The sequence below is a fragment of the Barbus barbus genome (assembly GCF_936440315.1).
Source record: "Barbus barbus genome assembly, chromosome: 37".
NCBI classification, from domain to species: Eukaryota; Metazoa; Chordata; class Actinopteri; order Cypriniformes; family Cyprinidae; genus Barbus; species Barbus barbus.
In genome coordinates, this window is record NC_136715.1 from 3,777,451 (window position 1) to 3,800,854 (window position 23,404).

The 23,404-nt window shown below is 35.7% G+C and overlaps 1 protein-coding gene across 1 annotated transcript in view; it reads left to right on the top strand.

Annotated features, from left to right (window-relative positions):
• LOC306856607 (uncharacterized protein) overlaps positions 1-23,404 on the top strand; it is a gene marked incomplete at its 5' end in the record, with an annotated part of 79,525 nt that overhangs the window by 7,382 nt on the left and 48,739 nt on the right. Inside the window, one exon of the mRNA XM_079395967.1 lies at positions 7,248-7,349. Within this exon, the coding sequence (XP_079252093.1) occupies positions 7,248-7,349 (102 nt within the window). The remainder of the gene's footprint in view (positions 1-7,247; positions 7,350-23,404) is intronic.

Here is a 23,404-nt window from a genome sequence, read left to right on the forward strand (position 1 = left end):
GCTCTGTCCAGTGGCATTTTAAGTTTAGTAAGAAGTTTAAAAGGGATATTCTCCCAAAAATGAAAATTAGCTGTTAATTTACTCATTCTCAGGCCATCCAAGATGTAGGTGACCAAAAAGACCATTTTTGGAGAGTTGAGAATCTTAAAAGTTTTGAGAATTTAAAAAAAGCATACGGTATCATCTAAATCAGATCGTGGCTCGAGCAGCACAGATCTAAAGTTACTCAAAACACACTTTCGGACGCTTGACAGTCACTTGACAGGCACATGATCTGTACGTGCGTTGTGGACCCGCCTATAGGCACATATTACTAGCGCGCTCTTTAAATAATAGCCATTGACTTTAGACCAGGTTTTAGATGGTCAGTGGCATGGTCTATTTCAGTTGCATCAAAATAGCAACACACCAACGATGCGCCTGAACACACCTCATTTTCAGACCAGCACAAATGGGTGCAAATGCATTTGCTATTTAAACAACGTGGCGCAGGACGTGAAAATGATAACTGCGTTGGGCTGAAACTAGCAAAAAACACCTGCGTCGCACCTGGCACTGCATTGCGCAAGGTGTATGATATGGCCCTATGAGTTTCAGTTTCATGCACAGACTGATCGTTTCACTTCATAAGACTTCATTATATCGTCAGAAGCCACGGGTATTCATTTTGTGTTCCTTTTGATTCTCAAAAACGGGCAGCTGTTGACTTGCATTTTATGTATCACCAATGACTACAGTTTGAGCAAAAAATCTTTTTTTACCGGCGTTCTGCTGAAGAAAAAAAAAGTCATCGACATCCTGAATGGCCAGAGGATGAGTAAATTAACAGCAAATTTTCATTTTGGGTGAACTTTCCCTTTAATTCCAGAAGTTTCAATAAATGAATGTTCTTCATGTTTTTTATTTTTGTTCATTTAGAAGATTCCCAATGGTGTTTAAAGGTGTTTAACAGAATGAGCTAACTTTTCCAGAAAGTTTTGGCAAGCTGTTTCGAACTCCAAATGAACTTCGTTTGGGCCTGATTTTGTTTGAAATGCCGTCATAGCGCCTCTAGTGAGAGTAGACGCCATATTTAATTTGCCAGGCATGAATATGGGGCTGTGAGAGGTCCGTTCAATACCTTGTACTGTCTAAAAGCCTTAGTTAGAGTTTTGTGCATCATGACGTATTTTTAGTGTTTTGTTGACTTGATGATCATTGTGTTCATTGTCAAATCAAGCCTGGCGTCTATCCTGACTAAGATTGGGTCTGTTGTTCTCTTTTGGATAAAGGGACTCTATGGTTCCCAGAAGTGGTTTTGAGACTCTGGGTCACATTTGGTCAAAACAGTTCCTTGTACCCAAAGCCCCCTAAACTCAATCCTTCTCTTAATCAAGTTAACATTCACAGTTCGTTTTTATCCTGGACTTGTGGCGGCTCGAGTGGTCTCATGCCAGAATGACTGACAGTTGCATAACAGTTTATCCTGCGAGTTGTGATTTTCTCTGGCGTCTTATTACTAGAGCCAACAAAATCCTCAAAGACCCCTTTGTCTGTCCAAGAAGGTGGAACTGCTCGTTATACCTGCAAAATTTAGGCCTTGTCCCCGATCCAGCTTTGGTTTGTTTTTAAACACGCTCAGCATGAATTCCTGTACACCGCTTAACATCTTTTCCTCTTCTGCATCAGTATCTGTTGCCTTTAAACTGCGCTCGGCTTTTATCTCTGCAACTTGAGACATGGAAGCACTTTAAGAAATGGGACAAACTAATCACTTCTTTTTCTGAGCCACTGAACATGGACAAAACACGAGTTGATGCTCACACCAGAAATCCCCCATCTGACTGGCACACGTACAGAGCGTCTGTCCTCACAACCTTTTCTTTCAGCGTGATTCACTGGCCAGCTGGGATGGACAGTCGAGAGGCTGTTGGATTTGCAGCGGCAGTAAAGTGTGTGGCAGAAAAGGCCGTTTAGATCTTGTTGAAGAGTCGAAAGGTCATCTCTGAAGTGTTGCCGTCATTTAGTGAGCTGCTTGATAAAAGGAAGTGTGCAGTGATGGCTTTTCTTTGCTTTGCCCCCTAAATGCTAATTAGTTTAATGTAGCACAGGGATCCTCAAATCTGGACCATTCCTAGCTCTAACCCGATTCAAACACACCTGAGCATGCTAATCAGAGTCTTCAAGATCATTAGAAAATCACAGGTAGGTGAGTTTGATCAGGGTTGGAGCTAAACTGGAGCAGCAGATTGAACCTCCAGGGTAAGATTTGAGGAACCCTGATGTAGCAGGTCTCAGCTTTTTTGTCTCCGAGGACCTCCATCATCCTTGACAATATTTGAAGGCCTCAAACTAGGAGCTGCAATTTTAATTGAATATTTATACAAATATTTTAAAATATAGAATTATAAATCAGAATCAGAATGAGTTTTATTGGCCAAGTATGTTTACACATACGAGGAATTTGTTATAGTGACGGAAGCTCCACGGTGAAACAGAAAGACAGCAACAGGACAGGACACAGATAATAAAAGAATAATATCCAAATAGCAATGTATATAATGTGTATATATATATGTGTATATAATATAGACAGTTATGTGTGTACAGGTCTGATATGTGCAAATTTGAAATGGAAAAAAATAAATAAAAAATAGGTAAGTGTGGTGAATAAATAATAGAGTTGTATGTTCCGCGTTTATTGTTGAGTGTTCATGAGATGGATTGCCTGAGGGAAGAAACTGTTCCTGTGTCTGGTCGTTCTGGTGCTCAGAGCTCTATAGCGTCGACCAGACGGTAACCGTTCAAAGAGGGAGTGTGCTGGATGTGAGGGGTCCAGAGTGATTTTACCAGCCCTTTTGCTCACTCTGGATAAGTACAGTTCTTGGAGAGTGGGGAGGGTTGTACCAATGATTCGCTCAGCAGTCCGGACTACCCTCCGTAGTCTTCTGAGGTCAGATTTGGTAGCTGAGCTGAACCAGACAGTTATTGAGGTGCAGAGGATGGATTCAATGATGGCAGAGTAGAACTGTTAAATGGTTAAAATAATAACATTCCATAATTCCAGAAGTTTCAATAACTGAATGTTTAGATAATTTAGAGAAATTACTGTAGGAGTGGCAAATTAAATTAAATATTTATAATAATATTATTTATCATATTTAATTTATAATATAATTTTATTATTTATGATAAAAGAATTATGAACAATTCAAATAATTAAATTCTGTAATTCCAGAAGTTTCAATAACTGAATGTTCTTCAGGTTTTTTTTTTAAATTACCATATGATTTTACAGAAAAATTAGCGGCAATTAAATATTACATTTTTAATAATTAAATAATAATAATTAAATATTTTAAAAAGAATATAATAAAATATTTAGTTTTTATATAAATATTATAAATTATATTTATAACAATATACGATATTAAAATAATTAAATGCATTACGTACAATAATAATAATAAATATAGTACTTAAAATAAATTCTTTAATTTACACATTTTATTACCAATGAATTTAAAACTAACTTCAAACTATTTGTTTGTTTATTTATTTATATTCACAAATAGCAGTTTCTACCTAAAATATTTTAGAACTTGACATAATTACAAAAAAGTTTGTGTAGATTTTTTTTTTTTTTTTTTTTTTTTTACGGTTGCCAGGTCTAGAAATCACACTTTTAAAATTCCGTTATGTCCAGATTTTCCAACTTGTGTAAAACATGTAATTCTGAAGAACGAAAAAAAAGAAGAAAAAAAGAACAAGAATAACTTTTTTCTGTTTTAACTTGTTTCAAAGCATGTTTAGTGGTTTTTAAAACCTTTTTAAGCAATCTTGCCCCCTAGTGTGTCTAAAGAACACTTCTTCTCATGAGCTTCCTCTAATGAGAGTATCACTATGAATCTCAAATCTTTGGCATTAGGACCCCGATTTAACATTTTGGCAACCCAGCACAGCGCCATAATTGATTATTGTGCAAAAGTAAATGGAAAGTCTTTAGAATCAAACTTGTTAATATGATCATGATTAACAAAAATGATTAACATGACATTGGCTGAGTAGGAAAATGACCAATTTAGCAAACTGTAAACAGCAGCAAATGCCTGATTTTCAGTATTTATAGTTTGAGTGTCTGGTTTTGAAATGTCAATTGATTTTTGATGGTTTCATGCTCATGGGAGGCAACAATTCACTCCATAAAACAAATAGTGGTCAGCTTGCAAACTGTATTGTTTATTCTTGTTACAAGTGAACATTAATTTACTGCAAACTTTTGTTCTTCTTTCTCAAGGATGAGTGCTTGTCACAAAATCTGTCAATGTCGGCATCTGTTTCATCTGGCTAACTTCTACCAAGTGATGATGAATTTGTGGCAGAATACTGTAGTTTTTGATTGGACACATGACCTTTGATATCAACAACAAAACAGATATTATTTTGACTTTTAAAGTTAAAGGAATAATTAATTCAAACATGAAAATTTGCTGAAAATTTGCTCAGACCATCCAAGATGTAGATAGTTTGTTTCTTGATTGGATCAGATTTGTGGATTATAGTGATGTTTTTATCAGCTGTTTGGACTTCCATTCTGACGGCACCCATTCACTGCAGTGTATCCATTGGTGAGCAAGCGAAGTAATGCTACATCTCTACAAATCTGATCCAATCAAGAAACAAACTCCTCTACATCTTTGATGGCGTGAGGGAGAGTCAATTTTCAGCAAATTTCATTTTTGGGTGTACTGATCCTTTAAAAAGTACTTATGACTTATGCACAAAAAACACTGGGTTAAAAACAACCTAATTTGGGTTGTTTTTAACCTAAGGGCTGGGTAAATATAGGACGGAACACATTTGGGGTTAATTTTACCCGGCAAATTGAGTTGTTTATTTAACCCATCATAAAGGGTTGATTTAACCCAGCTAATGGGTTGATTCATTTTTATTATAATATAATGTTATTTTTTACTTTATGCATGAAATAATGTTTACTCTGCTCTCTCTAGAAGACGACGCAAAATAACTCAATCTCTGGGTTACGTCTGACCCAGGATCTGAGTAATACAAAAACTACCCAAACATTGGGGTTGGAACATTTGACCCAGGGGCTGGGTAACACAAAAACTACCCAAAAACTGAAAAAATAATCCAAAGAAATGACACAAAAGGCTCAGCCCAGCATTTGGGTTCAAAAAATAACCCAGGATTTTTTAGAGTGTGGTTAGTTGAATTTTATTAACATTTTGCATTGTTTTTTCCCCGCGAGCCACTAGATAAACTTTTTCAGAAAGAATGTTTGTCTTGTGCTTTCTTGAGATTTACATCACGTTGCAGAACTGGAACTCATAAAATAACACACGTCAAGGCGCTTCAGGAAAATAGATTTGGTTTAATTTGGTTAGGTTTGTGAGTGGGACAACAAATAAATTCTGTTTCTCATTCTGGTCAAAATGTCTGTGAAACATAATCTTGAAGCTCATTACAATCAGGGTCTTTTGTGGTATGCTACATACACGCTGAAACCCTGTTTATTTCTTTGTTTCTCAAGTATACCATTTGAATAATGACCTTGGTTTGTATTAGAAGTGCCCTCGGTGCTTGAAGCGTGCTTTAGTGAGACTTCCTTCCCTTTTAAGAAAATGTGCACTTGAAAATACTCATCTTTTCTTTAAGGAGCAAAAGCCAGAATTTGAAGTTGGGAGCAGAAAGTGGCCAGTTATTGTGATTGATGTTGACAAAGTGATTTAAAACAGAACTGACCACCAATAGCGGCAATAACGAGTGAATGGAAGCAGGTCTTTGTTGCCGGAGACGGAAATGTCCTGAACGAGTACCAGGAACGTGCCTAACTACTGTCCTGGGGGGTCTGTCCACATGACCAACAATGCCTGTTGTTACAAAGACAGTGATTGTCCATCCATTCTGCTGATGTTTAGAATGAAAATGTGTCCTTGAATTGGCACAACTGGACTCGAGTTGAAGGTATTTCAGGGATTATGAAGATTCATATCATGTTTTGTCTCGATTATCGTGAGTTCCAGCACATCTTATGTAATGATGTATTATGTAATAATATGATCATTGCCAAAGGTTTATTCATATTCAGATATTTCAAAAGGAAATGCTAATGCTCCTGAATGTTTTGATACTGACTTGTGTTGCTTACTTTTTTCGTATTTTTAGATTGCAATCTTTCAGGTTTTGACAATTTTGTGTATATATTATATGACAATGACTTTGAGTGTGACTGGTTGACTGGTCTTAAAAGTGCAATACGATGGTTTTTGCTTTTTAAAAATAACATTCATGTTTTTACATAACTTTCAGATTATGACAACATTCACATTTAAAAACGTAATAGTGGTGGTGTAATTTCACATGCTAACATACTTCAGTGTTATTTTAGTATTATTTATATACTTATTTGTTAGTATTTATTATAAAATTTTACATGTTTTAGTAAATATTTGTTATTTAATATTTTATTAATGGTTTAATATTTTAAATTAGCTTTTATTTTTATATTTTCAGTTTCAATTAAATTTTTGTCATTTTTAATTTTTTTAAACATTTGTATATATTTTTATTTATTTTTTTAACATAACATACTGTATATACATATATAATATAAAACGTATTTCAGTTAGCTGCCAAGTTTTATTTTATTTTATTATCTTGTTCTGTTTTATTTCAGTTATTTTCTAGGGGTGCGCTATCGGGTATCGGTTAGACGAGACTGATCCAAATCCGATATTCTGTGACTATTCTGTGTTATTGTTAAGCCCCAGGAAAGCCACAAAAACATCATAAAGCACCATAAAAAAAATTCCATAAAGGTATAGAAATTCTACACTGATTTAAAAACAAACTGCACTGATATCGGATCGATATCGGTATCGGCCGATACTCAGAAGTTTTGGTATCAGATCGGGATTGGCTCTGAAAAAGTGGTATCAAGCCACCCCTATTGTTTACAGTTATTATTAATAGTTTTAGTTTTAGTTAACATTAACAGCAGTAATGTAATTATGTTGGTGATGTGGATTTCTTGTAGTTAAAAGATATTCATACAACTCTTCTGTTATACTCTTTATTGAAAGAGTTTTCAGGAGTGCGCAAGAGTGTTTTTTCTTCAGGTGATAACAGGCTAATAGTACAACATAGTACACAGCTGCTGGAGCCGCATGTTTTTATGTCTCATGTCAGCTTCCAGGTGTAAAGGTGTGTGACAGCATCTCTTTGTGTCTGTGTGTCTCTGACAGCTGTGTGCAGTTATGGCGTGTGCTTTAATGGAGGTCAGTGCAGAGGTTCTGCTCAACTCTGCCACTGTCTGGCTGGATTCAGCGGTCCGAGCTGCCAGTACGGTAAGTCAATTTCCAATTGTTAAACACTCCAGTCACGTTATACATTCACTTTGTGTTTCTTCACTTTTGTTTATTTATTTGTTTATTGTATTACAATTATACAACACTGTTTATTGCATAATATTGTTATACAACATCTTTCATGCATTGTTGTAATACAATTATTTATTATTAGTGTTATTGTTATTAATAATAATAATATTATTATTATTACTATTATTATTATTACCAGTCTGTTTGCCAACAATAATAATACGACAACAGACTACTATTTATTTTTATTTAATGCACCAGTATATTTCACTTCAAGTTGTACGCTGTGTATATATATATATATATATATATATATATATATATTATATAAAATAAAAAAGTCTGTATTCTGTATAAAAAAAAAAAACTTGAATCTTGAAATCCAGTAGCTTTTGTGTGTGCACTCTAGAAAAAATATTGTTTTTAAAGCATTTCCTTTCAAATAAATGAAAGTTTTCCCCCCTACAGAGCGTTTTCTCGGGTTGTTTGAGTCTCTAATGTATTGAAAGCCAAGAATTTTATCTGTTACGGCAGTCATAGCCATGAGAGAGGATGCTAATAATGGAGGATGTTGTTTTTTGGTAATAATCTACACACAACAGGAAATTCTTCACAAATCTCGCCCTACATTTTTAGTTTCTGTAGTCCCTCTTTGTCTAGTAGAGTGATAACAGACACTGGTTTTGCACTGGGATCATGGGTAATCCGAGAGCCGCTTGTGTATCAAAGTGCTGCAGACAGATTCAATTCATTACGCAGCTTTCAGCAACATTATGAGCATCTAAGTTGTTGCTTGCGTATTCGCTTCCGGAGACTCTGGATGCAGCCGACGTAGTTTGAAGTGGTGTGACCTGATGGCTTTCGTCTGTTTTCTGCTTCATTTTTTTTTAACAAGTCTGTTTGCTGCAACCAGCAGAATCTTGAAGACAGAGTCAGATGTGCACAGCTGGTAACCATTGGTCATTTATTCTGGGCAGTTTTTTATGTGTGTGTCGTTAGGAGTAATGCTGATTGATTTGGTCGGCATGCACAAACACATACAAAAACACTAACAGCCACAATCTATTACAGCAAAGCGTAATGGAGACTGCGGCCTAGTTTACCCATATATCTTCTGTAATGCCAGACTGACACTGAAATAACAGACAATCAGGAAGAAAATATGGGTGAATCTCACGAATCCTGTTGAGCATGTCCTGATCATATTTCACCACATAAAAAAAAAAAAAGATTATTCTTCAGTGGTGCAAAAACCCTCTTATGGAACCTTAATTTTTACCGTAAGACACACTTAAAGTGCCAGGACAATCTGTGCAAGCCTCTGAGAAACCTCTGCTGTGAGTTCTGTTCAAATGACACTCAGAGCAGCTGCCTTGCGCATGAAAGTCTCTGTGAGTTTATGGACAATGGACAATCCTTCAGTGATTCTTGAAATCCACAGCTGCCAGATGATTGTTATCAGTCAAAGTCAGCTCTGGTCTTGTTTGCTGATTCCAGCGATGAAGCAGGTGATGCTGTTTGACATGTTGTGGTTTCAGCAGCGAGAACAAAGGCTGTGTTTGAGATTGGTGTTCCCTTGTAGCGAGTGTGTTCTCTGTTCCTCCTATCATCACCAGATGAGTAAAACCCCACCAGAGAAGCTTTTGAAAGCTCTTCAAGCTCTTAAATACCTATCTTAAACAACTGATGTGTGGCTAATGTGTGTTTTAATAGTCTCTTTTTAGAGCTACTGAACTTGGCACATGCAAGGATAACTCATCAAAACATGTCAAAAGGGTTTTGTGTGACTGTGACTAGAACGGATCAGACGGCCCAGATAAACAACTAAAAGTATGCATATTCAGAAAAATCCAAAATTTTGTGAAATTCATTGATTGCATGTTTGTTATATTCCTGTCAGTTCAGCGTTTAATGGTCTGTACTGAAAGGTCTCTTTCATTGTGGAATAATTGTCGCTCTTTCTTTTGATAAAAACAATGATCTCTGGGCCGTGAGCTCATGCCGCGAGGTCAGAGCGCGCGCAAACTGCTCAGTCAGCCTTAGAGACTTCCCATGGGTTACTTCTGTTGTGACTGGACACAGTTATCAAACCTGATTCTTGAGGAAATGCCAGGTGTGGACTAAATCTGTCTGTTGATACTGCGGCGCAAAAGTTTATAGATCCGTCACACAGCATTCTAGGTCATTGTTGAATGCAGAGTAACTGGATTAAATTGTTGATCTTACGCAATCTTGGGTTGTTTTATGTTTGTGTGTATAGAACTAGTTACATGTCATGGAATCATGTCATTTAATTACAAAATAAATAACTGTAATCTGTTACGGTTACTGAGAAAAAATGTGTAATTAAATTATAGTTACTTCTGAAAATGTTAACGATTACAAAGGGGGTTACATTTCAATATTTTCACACACATACAGATTTGATTGATTTCTTTCCCAAATTGTATTGATTGCTCTAAAATATGAGACACAGTTTAAGACACGTGCTTATTCAAAAACTGTTTTATTTCCTGTTTGGGTTTATGTATATGCTTTAAGTTTTAAGATAAACTGTTTAAGGCATTGTTAGATGCCAGAGTTTCCTGCCATAGCTATGCAAAGATTTGATTTCAGAAACAATATCATAACTATTAAATGGTTTTTAAATCTGTATTTAACCTCAGAACGGACTCAAAGTAAAGAGAGGTGCTAAAGTCTGAATTTGTGGTGGCTGTGCTTTAAAATGAAATGATTCTAATCTTAATTCAAGGGAATAAATACAGCTATTTCAAAAGTGATAGTAATCAGTGTTGAGTCCTATTGTAAGGTTAACCCTGCCTGCTTGAAAATGATTTGAAAACAGTTGAAAACATTTGCTAGAAAATTAGAAAAGTACTCAAATGTTACATTACTTTAATAGAGTAATTGAAATAGTTACACTACTTACATTACACTATAGGGAAACTTGTAATCTGTAACCTATTACATTTCCAAAGGAACCTTCCCAACATTGTGTATAGAGTATATAGAAATATGATATACATTATTATAATTATAACAACGATTAGCCCCCTATACACCCCCTACTGCCCCCTCAGGGCTTGCCCCTAATAATAATTGCAAAATACTCAACAGCTGGTGTTGTAAACGTAAAGCATGCTTAAATACTATTTTAATTTGATTATATATGTGTGTTTGAGAGGTCAGAGGGCCATGTTCAGAGTCTGTAGGGCACTGCAGGGCATCTGAGGATGAACGTCGTGCTTGTGAACCTGTGCTGAGGGTCTGTTGATGTTAATGGAGGAGGAAGTCTAGAGCTGTTGCTAGTGTGTCAGTTTTACAGCAGGTCATGCAAGTCATCAAATGGACATCTGACCACTGAGACCCTGAGCTATAAATACAGCTTTCAACCTCTGCAGGACACCAGTTAGCACCGACTCCTAGGCTAGTGAGCTCCTGGAGACTTCATTATTAGGCCCGTTTTCACATTTTAAGACAGCATCCCTGGCCATGTACCCTTCTTAAATAAGGCAATCCCAGAATACACTGTGGGTGAGAAAGGCAAATGGAATTGAGGTATAAAGTATAAATACAGACCTCAAATGTTGGTAGTGTATAAGTTTTTTTTTTCTTATGAAAAATTACAATTTTAAATCACTGAATATATGTTAAAATGTAATTTATTCCTGTGAGTCAAAGCTGTATTTTCAGCATCATTATTTCAGTGTCGCATGATCCTTCAGAAATCATTCTAATATGCTGATTTGCTGCACAAGAAATATTTCATTATCAGTACTGATTGCATTTTACTTGTATTTTTAGCCACGCTAATTTGGTTGTGTTCCAAAAGTTGCTGTTCTCAAATTACACAAGGAAATATCAGAGAATAAAATCAAAAGTTAAAATCATAAAAAGTGTCATTCCAAATTCAAAAGGGAATCATTTTCTAGTTATTATCTCTAAGATATTTCAGCTAGAAATTGTTATCTTTGTGCAATTATTATACAATGATGAAAACTTTTATTCTGCAATCAAAATAGTTTGGAAAAGTAATAGCAATTTTGTGATTTAAATATTTGGGATCCCTAAATATAACTGTTTTTTTGACAAGTGTCTGGATGTTGAATCCGCTGAGATTAGATTAGTGTTTGTTTCTTTGTTTTTTGGTCAATTGAGTCTTCGCTGGAAGTTTGATTGACAGGCGATCAGATCAATCATAACACCAAATCTGACATTTTTGTCCAATAAACAAACCAGACAGGAGAGTAGATTAACGTTGGTATACTTGAACTTGAAAGGTTTTCTAAACTCCGTCTTCTAGTTGGCTTATGTTTTCTGATGGAATCCAAATTTTGTCTGTTGTAGGTAGAAACAAGCTACTTGCTTATTAGACAAGGAAACTCCAGGGACTCAATGGAAACATGTTTATCAAGAGTTTAGCACACAGTACAGACAAGGAAATATGCTGGAATGATAAATATTCCCAAGTATTTTCTCAGAACGTGAAGACGGCTTGTTTGTGGAAACAATGCTAAACCATTTGAGAAGAGAGTTTTATATACACTTGCAAGTAGTGCAACAAAATGTGTGAGTCGTTCGGTTATCTGAGGTAATAACCGCAAACAGGTGTTGGATTTACAGACACAAAAGTTTATGAATGATAAAGCTGTCATGTTGCTAAAAACGTGAATCATGTTTTATTTAATGCATTTTATTCATGGCAAGGTTAGTTAGCTTAAAGTAAGGTTATGTATAAACTTAGTTTATTCAGCATCATTTGTGATTTTTATTTAGTTTTATTTGATGTAATCAAATGTGTAATGTATAACTTAAACTAAAACTGAAAAAAAAAAATGTATATATAGACATTTTGAAAAACCCTAAAAATTAATAAACTAACTAATTAATAAATTAAACAAACATGCACAGAATTCAAATAAAACTAAAGCTAAAATGAACAGAAAATATAATAATAAAGACTAAAATATCGTTCAAAACTATTTCTAAATGATATAACTGATTCATGGGCTTTTTAGTCTTTATGTTTTCTATTTTTCATGCAATTTTAAACCATATTTGTCTGCATATTGATGTATATTAGAGTGAATTTGCAGTGAAAGCCAGACAATTGAGGTGGAGTAAGTAAAATCATTCAACAAAAATAAGCAGAATGATTTATTATGATAAAATTATGATATTATGTAAATTGCCACATTTAATTTCATGCAACAGTTAAGAATGTCTTTACAAATTATTTACACATGTATGCATTCTTGTTCATGCGTAATTAATGAAGCCTGTGTTGACTCACTCAATCTTTTTTTTTTTTTTTTTTTTTTTTATCGGTTCATTTTTAGTCTAAAGGAACCAAATTACAAAAATCAGAGGGACTTCCCATGACTAAGAAGGCTTTTTTTTTGAGAGAGAGAGAGAGAGAGAGAAAGCTGTAAGCACAGTAAAAATGTGTAGTTAAAGGAATAGTTCATCTAAAAATTAAAATTTGCTAATATTTTACCCACGGGCATTTGGAGAACAGATCTGGAGAAATGTGGCATTATATCACTTGTTCACCAATGGATACTCTGCAGTGAATGGGTGCCGTCAGAATGTAACAGCTGATAAAAGCATCACAATAATCCACACGACTCCAGTCCATCAGTTAATGTCTTGTGAAGACAAAAGCCGAATATTTATAAGAAACAAATTTACAGAGACATCTGTGCATATGTCACTCCTGATTCAGACGAGATTACTTTTTTGCTGAAGAAAGCAATATTATGGATAGATTTAAAAATGCCTTGATGGATTTGTTTCACAGCTTTTCTCTTCACAAGACATTAACTGATGGACTGGAATGGTGTGCATTATACTTGTAAATGTTTTTATCAGCTGTTTGGACTCTCATTCTGACGGCACCCATTCACTGCAGAGCATCCATTGGTGAGAAAGTGATGCAGTGCTACATTTCTCCAAATCTGTTCCCATGAAGAAACAAACTCATCTACATTTTGGATGATCTGAGTAAATTTTCTGCAAATTTTTAATTTTTGGTTGAAGTTTTACTGCTTTCAGTTTGTTCCTCTCCAGTACCACTTACTGAAAATCTGCTTGTCTGTGTAGGAATGACAGAGTTGGCCTCTCTGACCCGACTCCAGTAACATGCTGTTCAGCTTTATGGTTCATTAGTACGCAGCCTGTATGCTTAATGTATCAGCCTGTCTTAAGGCTATTAAAGTGGACCTAAATTATATCTATAGCCCCAGTGAATTGCTCAGCTAATTTTTTTTTCTTTCCCATCCTGTGTGCAGAGCGTTATATTAGTTCATTTAATGGGGCATTAGCTGGAGGACACTTGGGCAAACACCTTTGTGCTTATAGAGCTTTTCTTCAGCCAAAAATGTCCTTTGGCTCCTTCTGGTTTACAGAAGGCAAAACTGAATGAAGACAAAAAGTTTATGCACAACTTCTGTTTATACTCTTTATACTTTTATTTTGTGATGTTCTTTCCCACAAGGAGTTAAACAAATTTATGGTTCAAATGCATTTGAAATGTTTTTGTTTTCTGATTTGTGTTGTGTTGTAGTTTACAGAACATGATAACTGCTAAAACTCACCTTGACCTGATCCTGGTTAGCAGGGCTGGGAAACTCAGTTTCTGTAGTTGTAGTAGTAATTCATCCCCACGGCTTTAAGATAAGTGAGCTACAGTTTATCCATGGTCACGTGTCTGTGTTTTACGACACTCTCGTAGCTATAAAACGTGTGTAGCATTGCACATGCTCCATCTGAGTGCATTTCATCGTGATTTTTGAGTAATTCAGCCAATGGGTCTGTGAAATATCAGTCTAATATAGTCAGCAGCATGAACTTTGGAAAAATATGTGTATAAACAGTTACTAGTAAGTAACACATTGAATTAAACGTGAAATTTTTATGCACAAAGACTGAAATAGTATTTTCTTTTAAAACATACCCAGGGTTATTATCTTGAGAGTAAAGTCTCTCAGCTGAAGATCTAGCAAACTTGGTGCGTATTTGTTGCTCTGGAGAGCATCAAAAGTTACTTTTTACATGTTTTTTCAGTGTTGATTCTTGAACTGAGCCTTCACAGGCAGCGCGCCAGAGCGAGATCCAATTCATGGACTGAAAATGTGTCTTAAATGTATTGAGATCGGGCCATATCAACCTGTGATTGCATTAGCAGTAATGGATGGTAGAATTTCAGGAATGAATAGCTTGAATATAGTCCCACAGCTGATATATATATATATATTTATTTTTTGGCAGTGAATCCAAAACGGACACATTTCAAGTGACTGGATTTGGCAACTGGTAAAAAAGACAAAGTAAAAAATGCAGTAAACATCAGAAAAACAGCGTGCACGATTCAGGTTAAAAATGAAAGCCAATCAACAGACACATAATGCAGGAAGCATCACCTTTCAAATCAGCAGCAAGAGTCAAAACTAGACTCAAGTTAAATGTCGTCCATGGTTATTATACCTAAAACTGAAACTAATTTTAAAACCATAAAAAAAAAAAAAATAACATTTGCTAACTTGAAATAAAATATTTTAAAAAAGCGTTTTATTTCAGCTGCATTTCTCATTTTAACATTACTCATTTTAATTTAGTATAACAACACACTAATGTTATTAAAACTGAAATAAAAATCAAATTAAAAAACTGTATGAACATGTAAAAAAGAAAAACTAGTAATGCACACAACAAAATTACTAAAAGTACTTAAAATGGAAATGGAAAATAATGAATGAATGAATGAAAAAAAATCAAGCAAGCTTACTTGTGATGAAAATAATGTAATGGATAAAAAATCTTAATGATCATTAAGAAAAAAAATGGGTGATTTTAAGCATAAATCTCTCTCTATATGCACAATATTCATACATGCACGCACACTTTTTAAGTAACATTTTACAATCGTTTTATGAATTCTGTTTACTATAATGCAAAATCTAAATCAAATAATATATATATAATGCAAATCTAATTCTTTATAAATTTTGTAAATAGTAAAATTCAAAAAATACAAACTATTATTATTATTTTTGATGCAAAAAAAATAAATACTTGTCATGAAAATAATGTAATAAATAAATGATAAAAAGTGAATGTGGATTCGTGAATGATGGACAGTGTTTCCTGTTTGTCTGTTACAAAGATGGTAAGTGTATGGTATCCAGTGTTTTCAAATCTATTCAGATTTTAAGTTGTGTAGTTTATTCCGGCCTTAACATATTTTGTTTTAATCCTTTGATTCTGGGCCGAAATGACCTGGACGTGTTTTCATGCCATACAGTTATTTCATTTCCAATGCTGATTTTTTTTTTTTTTTTTTACAGTGTAGTTTCTAGGCATGCTTGTTGCATTTTGCTATATGATAGTTAAAAAACAGTGATCTAAAAATCATTACCCAATATGATTTTGGAGTAAATCTGTTTTACGTTTTGATGTTCGTCATCATCATCTTGACAGTTCATCAGACTCATTCATCTGGCTCTCGCAGTCGCCCTGTTTTATCCCTTTTTCCAGTCATTGTTCTCTTTTGCACATCTGTTTGGGCTGCCTTTTCCTGAGATCTGAGAACGTTTGAATGCTTCCCTGAGTCCTGTTCAGCACGTGTAATGTAATGATGTCAGAGTGCATCATTCCAATGGAAAATCCTCCTTTAAACGGACTGACTCGTTGACATTCCTGTCGCATCGGCCGCATTGTGTGTTGCAAGGAATTAACCAGTTATTAAAAAGTCTGGTTAATGTGCAGTGTTCCATGACCCGGGAAATTCTCCACGGGTGAAACGGCCACAACAGGACAATAGAGGGTGAGCGTGAATGGGACGCCCTGATACAACATGCACCACGGGTTCCTCTGCTGCAGTTTCTCACAGTCTGTCACATGTCTCCATCCTTCCCTTTTTTATTCTTTCTCTTTTTTAAACTAACAGTTTATGCAACAATGAAAATTGTAATTATGATTTCTGTCACTTGAATCCCACATAACCTTTTAATTTTGAATTATAAAAAAAATTGGGTGAACTATCCCTTTAAGCATGAATCTCTCTCTCTCTCTCTCTCTCTCTCACTCTCTCTCACACACACACACACACACACAGTTTAAAATAGTGTCTTAAAAAAGTTTGATATTTTACCTTTTTTGCAGGATTCTACTGCAATACAAAAGAACAAATTCTTTATAAATGTTGTAATGACTATAAAATGTGAAAAATTATACTGAAATTTTTTTTATCAAATCCCTATTTATTATTGGGAAGTACTTTATGGAAGTAAAAATGTAAAATAAAATAAACACACATACACTTTGGGCCCTATCATTGTTACGGACTGACTGAGGTGTGAGGATCCATGTGCAAGCTTTTTATTAAAGGCAGGGTTGAAACACCAGCAAACAGGTATGGACCGGGCAAAACACAAGAGTAGTCCAAAACGAGCGTGGGTCAGTCAACAGCAAACGATATCCAGAGGGCTTGACAAAGAGCGATAATACAGGTACACAGCAATAATCCAGGCAGGGGCAAATAGTGAGATGAAAGGGGAAATCCGAAATACACGGGCGAGAATTAGGACAAGGGAAAACAGGCAAGACTATGACTAAACTAAAGTAACTAGAACAGGCTCCGTAGAGTAGCTATCGCTAAGAGAGTGATATACTCGGCGACTTGAGCAGCATCTGAATGGGTGTTATATAGTGTGTGAAATAGCTTTCAGGTGAGCGTGTGATTGGTTGCAGGTGGATCCAGTCAGTGCAATGGAACATGGGAAATGTAGTCCAGGGTGATGTGTAACAGTCTGTGTGATATGAGAGTCAGTATAATGGGAGAGCGACCTCTGGTGGCAATTGGACAGAAGGCCATGGACTGGATTCGTTACAATCATACATCCTGGTCCACAACGCGCGTCCACTCTTATTACACACTTAAGGAAACGCAGCAGCACACAAACATGTCAAATATTAAAATTTAAAGGATTACAATGTAAAAGATTATTATTGTGTATCTTACATGAATATAAAAATGCCTACATTTCATAATGATAGTCATTGCATGTATCAGAATTAGGTTACATATTTGCTTGCGCACGAGCAGATCCGTTACTCTCCGGAGCATGAGTTCAGTCTTTGCTCTTGCAAATTCTGCTGTGTAAGTAGCGAATCCGCCATGGTACGAGTGCAACTGGCTTTAAAGGGAATGGGAGATGAGACTCTGATTGGTTTATTGCACGTTATGCCCCAAACTCACCCATGCCTCTTTAAGACAGTAGGGACAACCCTTTTAGACCATGCACCGGGCACGCTGACCGCTTTTCCTGTTGTTAAACTAGCAAAAGTGGATTCGGACACACCCTGAGTGCACCTGGGCTGTGCACTTCAGACCATGCACTTAGATCGATAAAATAGGGCCCAAAGTGTATTCGAGGAAATATAATTTATATTCTTACATATGTTTTTATAGCTTCTGTCAGTTTTCTGGTTCATTAATTTGTCCTCCATTTCATCGCACACTTTGTCTTTTCTTGTTTCTGCTGGTGTTTTCTTTGTGATAAGAAACCCAAATATACAGTTCTTGGCATTCAAAGAACAAGCATTAAAACAAGTCAGGAAACGGAGAGAGAGACCAGTGTGACTCTATCATTTTACCACAGTAAACCTGCCTCTGGATAAACCCACAATCCCTGCTTCCTGTCTGCATCCTTCCCGTTTAGTTTCCTTATTTTGCCCTTTATAGGCTAGGAGAGAATATATAGCCTGGGTCTTTATAGATTCCTGCTGCTGAAAACCTCCAGTTAGAATGAGTTTTCATAATCGTGTTTCTCATGCTAGAGAATGATGCCTTAATCTTTCCCAATTGAGCTGCAGGTCCTGCTGCGTTTGACCTGATGAAAGGCCCATCATGGTCACTCCGGGGCTGGACGTCATGTGCATTCAGACTTGAAGCTGACAGCTGTTTGCGAAACACAATTTGGATGTGATCTCCGAATCCAGCTGACAGACAGAGAGCGTATTCATTCTGTGACTGTATGATACGCAAACCATTTCAATGCAATCTCTTTTTAAGTCTAGCTTCTCAATTTAAACCAAAAATTAGTCGCAACTGATTCGCAACTCATTTTACCTCTGTATTGTGGCATTTGATTTGATGTTGATAACGAGAGATTGGTTATTCAAAGGTGGAAAAGTAGGACAGGGCTTTACTTCAGTATAAAAGTATAAAATAAGTATAAAATAATGCCTAAAGAGTGATGGATTTTGGTTAACGTAGCCTTGAGAACATTTTTTATTTTTCATTTTTTATGTGTGCATTTTTTAATGTTTAATGTGCACAGACGAATCATTATAATTAGACAGTAAAAAGAGTCAATTTTGATTTCATGTTTACTTTTAGTGTGTAGTTTATGAATTGGCCCTGCATACAGTGTCTGATTTTGGAAAATAGTTAATATGTGATTCAGTGTGAGAGATGGTGTGATGTTTTGTGAGTGTTTGAGCAGGTGCTGATGACTGCAGTGCCCTGGAAGAGCTCTGACAGGTTAAGATGTGATCAAAGTGAGTCAGCAGCACTTCTTCATGCAATGGCATTGATCTGCACCTGCTTTACCTTCCTGAGTGAAGTCAAAGCCATTGAGTATTTTTTTTTTTATATATATAAAATTAGATTTAATGTGTGTTATTTACTTATACCTCCTAATTAATATCAATTAACTAAAAAATAACAACATATAAATAAAAAGTATAAATAAATAACACGCATTAATTTATTGCTATTTATATTTAATTATATACAATTATCTATGTAACTTATATATAATTTATATGTATGTGTAATTATTGTTTGCTTATAATTTCTACATATATTTAAGAAATATTTATTATATTATGTTATATATTATATATATATATATATATATATATATATATATATATTATATTTATTATAAATTATAAATTACATATTTTCTATATATATATATATATAACCTTGCTACATGTACTGCGTTAGGTTAAGCGAGACTTGTCATAGCACTTGAATATTGTTGCTCTTTTATTGGTTTTTATTGCTGATTGCTTTGGACAAAAGCGTCTGCTAAATGTATATTACAATAATTTATCAATAATAAATCAATGTATAAAAGTATGCATTCATATAAGTGAATAGATAATCTAATGTACTAATTATTTATTTAGCATGTCTCTCTTTTACACACCTGATTCAGTTAACCAGCTCGTTAGAAGTGCGCTCCGTGCATGAATTGTGTTCTGATTGATATAATCCCTACACAGTGTTCATTGCTCCCTACTCCCTGAGCAGGGGAAATCCGTTGAAGTTTACTTCACTTCCGAACCTTCACTCATGGATTTGTGCTGCATCTTCACACACGGACGAGTGTGACATCATATACCTCTGTAAATATATAAAATTTAAATTCACATCTGGCACACTTCAGTGCACTTTGAATGGAACATATACGTTCGCTTCGAACTGGAATCATGGCGGAATATCCTGTGATGTCCACTTCGCAAGGCACTTAGGTTCGAATAGAACAAACGTCTGAAGCAATAAGAGAAACACACTAAATGTGCAGAGCGGGGGGGGGGGGCGTGAGGACTGGAATTGAGAACCACTGTTCTAATCACAGTTAACTCACATGATCCATGTACACCGCATACTCATGCAGAAATTAGGTAGTAATTTGGACATTCCTTTCGGAGTCCTTAGGTCCCTGCAGGCTCCAGCACAACATTCCCATGTCTGGAGTCAAAGCGTGCGTCAGGCCCAAACAGGTAACGCTCAGATACAGAGCGCAGGTTAAAGATCAGCCCCGCAGGGTTTGCCAAACATATTTAGTCTCTTGTTAACACCAGGAGCTTTGTAAACCAGACGGGAATGAGAGCAAACGAAAACAAATCTTTTGTCTGGACGTCAACGTACATCAAGCCCGAGACCATTAGAGACCCAGAGAAAGAAATAGAGGGATGTTTGGTGTCTGGTTGAGCTAGTCTTTTCAAACAGCCCTAAGAATAAATCTGCTCAGCTTTGCTGTCTTTTATAGTAATTCAGTTCCCAAACACGCTGAGATACATACGACTGGAGTCTCGTCCGTTTCACGTAAACGACAGCATCCATCTGAGACGAGACTGCAGGGAAATTCACTCAAACTTGTGTTTATATGCAGTGCTGGTTTGACCACTCATTTCTCACTCACTCACTCACTCACTCACTCACACACACACACACACACACACACGTTGGTTTTTGTGGTTTATGGGGACTCTCCATAGGCGTAATGGTTTTTATACTGAACAAACTGTGTGCGCTATTGCCCTACACCAACCCTACACCTAAACTTAGCCCTCACAGGAGACTTTGTGCATTTTTAGATTTTCAAAAAAACACCATTTAGTATGTTTTTTAAGCCTTTTGAATTACGGGGACATAGGCAGTGTCCTCATAAACCACCTTCATATTGTAATACCTCTGTCATACCCATGTCATTATATAAATTTGTGTTTTCATAAACCACATAAACATGCACACACACACACACACACACAGACACACAGACAGAGAGACATACACCAATGCAGAGAGCGAGATCCAGCGGGCTGACAGGGGGCCAGGAGGTCGTCTTAAGTTTGAAAAATGTCAAAGCATCATTAACAGGACTGAACACAAATTCTGAGTGTCATAATCAAAGACTCTTTGGCCAAACAACAAGGTGCGTTTCCATGTGCTCAGAAAGCACTTGAGACTCTATAAACTCTATGTTTTTAACATGATGTTGAAATGAATGTTGAAAAGTGAACGGTTTCAGGGGTCTGAACATTTTAGAAGGTACGGTGCACATTAATTAACATGAGTGCTCTATCATGGCCATCGTCTAAATGTGCCAGATTTAGCCATACAGGCTCATTTTCATCTGCAGTCCCTGGCGGGTTGATGATAAAAACCAAAGTCCATAAGTCTAAAAAACATAAAAAAACCAAAACAAACAAACCACTACTTCAAATGAAGACATATTTGATTATTCAATAACCACCCTTTTATTGATACAGAAAAAGAAACAAAATATGTCATGTTTCTTAATTCAAAAAGTGTAGTATTCCAGGTATGTGCTGCTCAGTTACGATTTTACAGTGATTAAATAAATTAGACCTTTTATCCAATGCTTTCAAAGCCTGTGTATAGAGTCTTTCTGTTGGGTTAAAGTTGTCCCACCTGTCTGTGTCCAACTGGTGAGGCAGTAGTTCATATGTGAAAAGATCATAGCATTAATGTATAACTTTGAAGTCTCAGTGGTTAAATTATTCCTGATATGTCTAAAAATGACCAGATTCAATTTAATGAACTTGTTTTTTTTTTTTTGGTGTAAGTTGTGAATCAAGTATTATACCTAAATATTTATACTCATGGACTACTGATAATTTTCTACCTGCTATTGTAACATCTGGGTCTGGATCTCTATTTGCAGACTTTGAAAAAAAAAAAAAAAAAAAAAAGACACAAATACAGTTTTACTAATATTAAGATGTAAGCATGAATCTTCTAACCAATTAGTGAAATTAACCATTGCTGCTGATAATTATTCTGCAGCTTGCTTTTTACTTTTAGCATGCAATTGTATAACTGTATCTAGTTTACAGTAGATGCACCAACAACACGTAGGTCATTAAAATACAAACTGAAAAACAAAGGACCCAGTATTGAACCTTGAGGTACACCAACTGTATTAGTAACTAAATTTAAATGAATTAATGTATGAATATAAATCCTAAAAAAACAAGTCTCCTCTGCTTACCAAGACTATTTTTTTTAATTAAAAATACAGTAAAAACAGTAATATTGTGAAATATTATTTCAATTGAGGGGGGGGGGGGGCGTTTGCTATTTGAAACTATTTTAAAATGTAGTTTATTCCATTGAAGCAAATATTCAGCATTATTACTCTTCAGTGTCACATATGTGTAATTTATAATGTACAGTGTGTATAGTATTATGTATTATTTATATTGTGGTTTTCAGCAAAACTCCCCATCAGCTCTGTGGAGTTACTCTTGAGCGACAGTGCTGATTCTCTTTCTTGTCAACACACACTTTGGGAAGAAGAACTGTGTAAAAACAAAACACAGCTGTTCTGAAAGACAGACATGTGAGGAATTTGAATGGGTTTTGTCTAGTTGAACTGCGTTGTGAGAGATTCTCTGGAAAGGTTGTGATTTTGTGATGAGTTTTTAGAATAATGGCTGTGAGAGGGTATTTATATAATCTGTCGTTCATTGTATGTACAAACGTTGGAGATGCTCTGCCAAGCTTCTTTTGTCAAGGGCATGATGGTAAATATTTAATATTGGAATTAGATATTGTACTGGAACCTTTGTCTGAGATGTTTCTTTGAAAATTCCTTAGGAGAAAAACAAATAGACAACTGGGATGATGGTTTACATACAGTAAGAGTTTAGAGCTGTAAAATTAACGTGGAGGCCAGCTCAGATCACTCTGGAAGAACTTGATGAGACATGTTTGAGATCTCGGACTTCTGTCGGCAGACTTTGGTATCGTGGCAAATATGAGCACAGTTTGAGACACTGCTGAGATTTCTTCTGAGGAGACTCATGAGATTTTAGTGTTTTTTTGTTAGTAGGTATAAGGAGACATAAATGAACAAAATTATTATTTTGCTGTGCATTCATTCGTTCATTCATTCATTCTGTAAAGAGTCCACTGAAGGTGAGTGTAGTGATGAACCCAAATGCAGTTTATTTACAAAGGTGAAATCCAAAATGCAAACAGACGAAGACTTGACTTGAAACAGAATTGGCATGGCATAACCAGACTAGACTCACCAACAGCGGGTTACAACATCAACACATGACCAGAACCAAAGGCAATGACAAGGCTACTTATAACAAACAATGAGGGTCACATGACGTGAACAAACCAATGGGAAACAAGACACATGACCTGGACAACCAATCAGAACATGACACATCGAACAAGGGAACCAGTA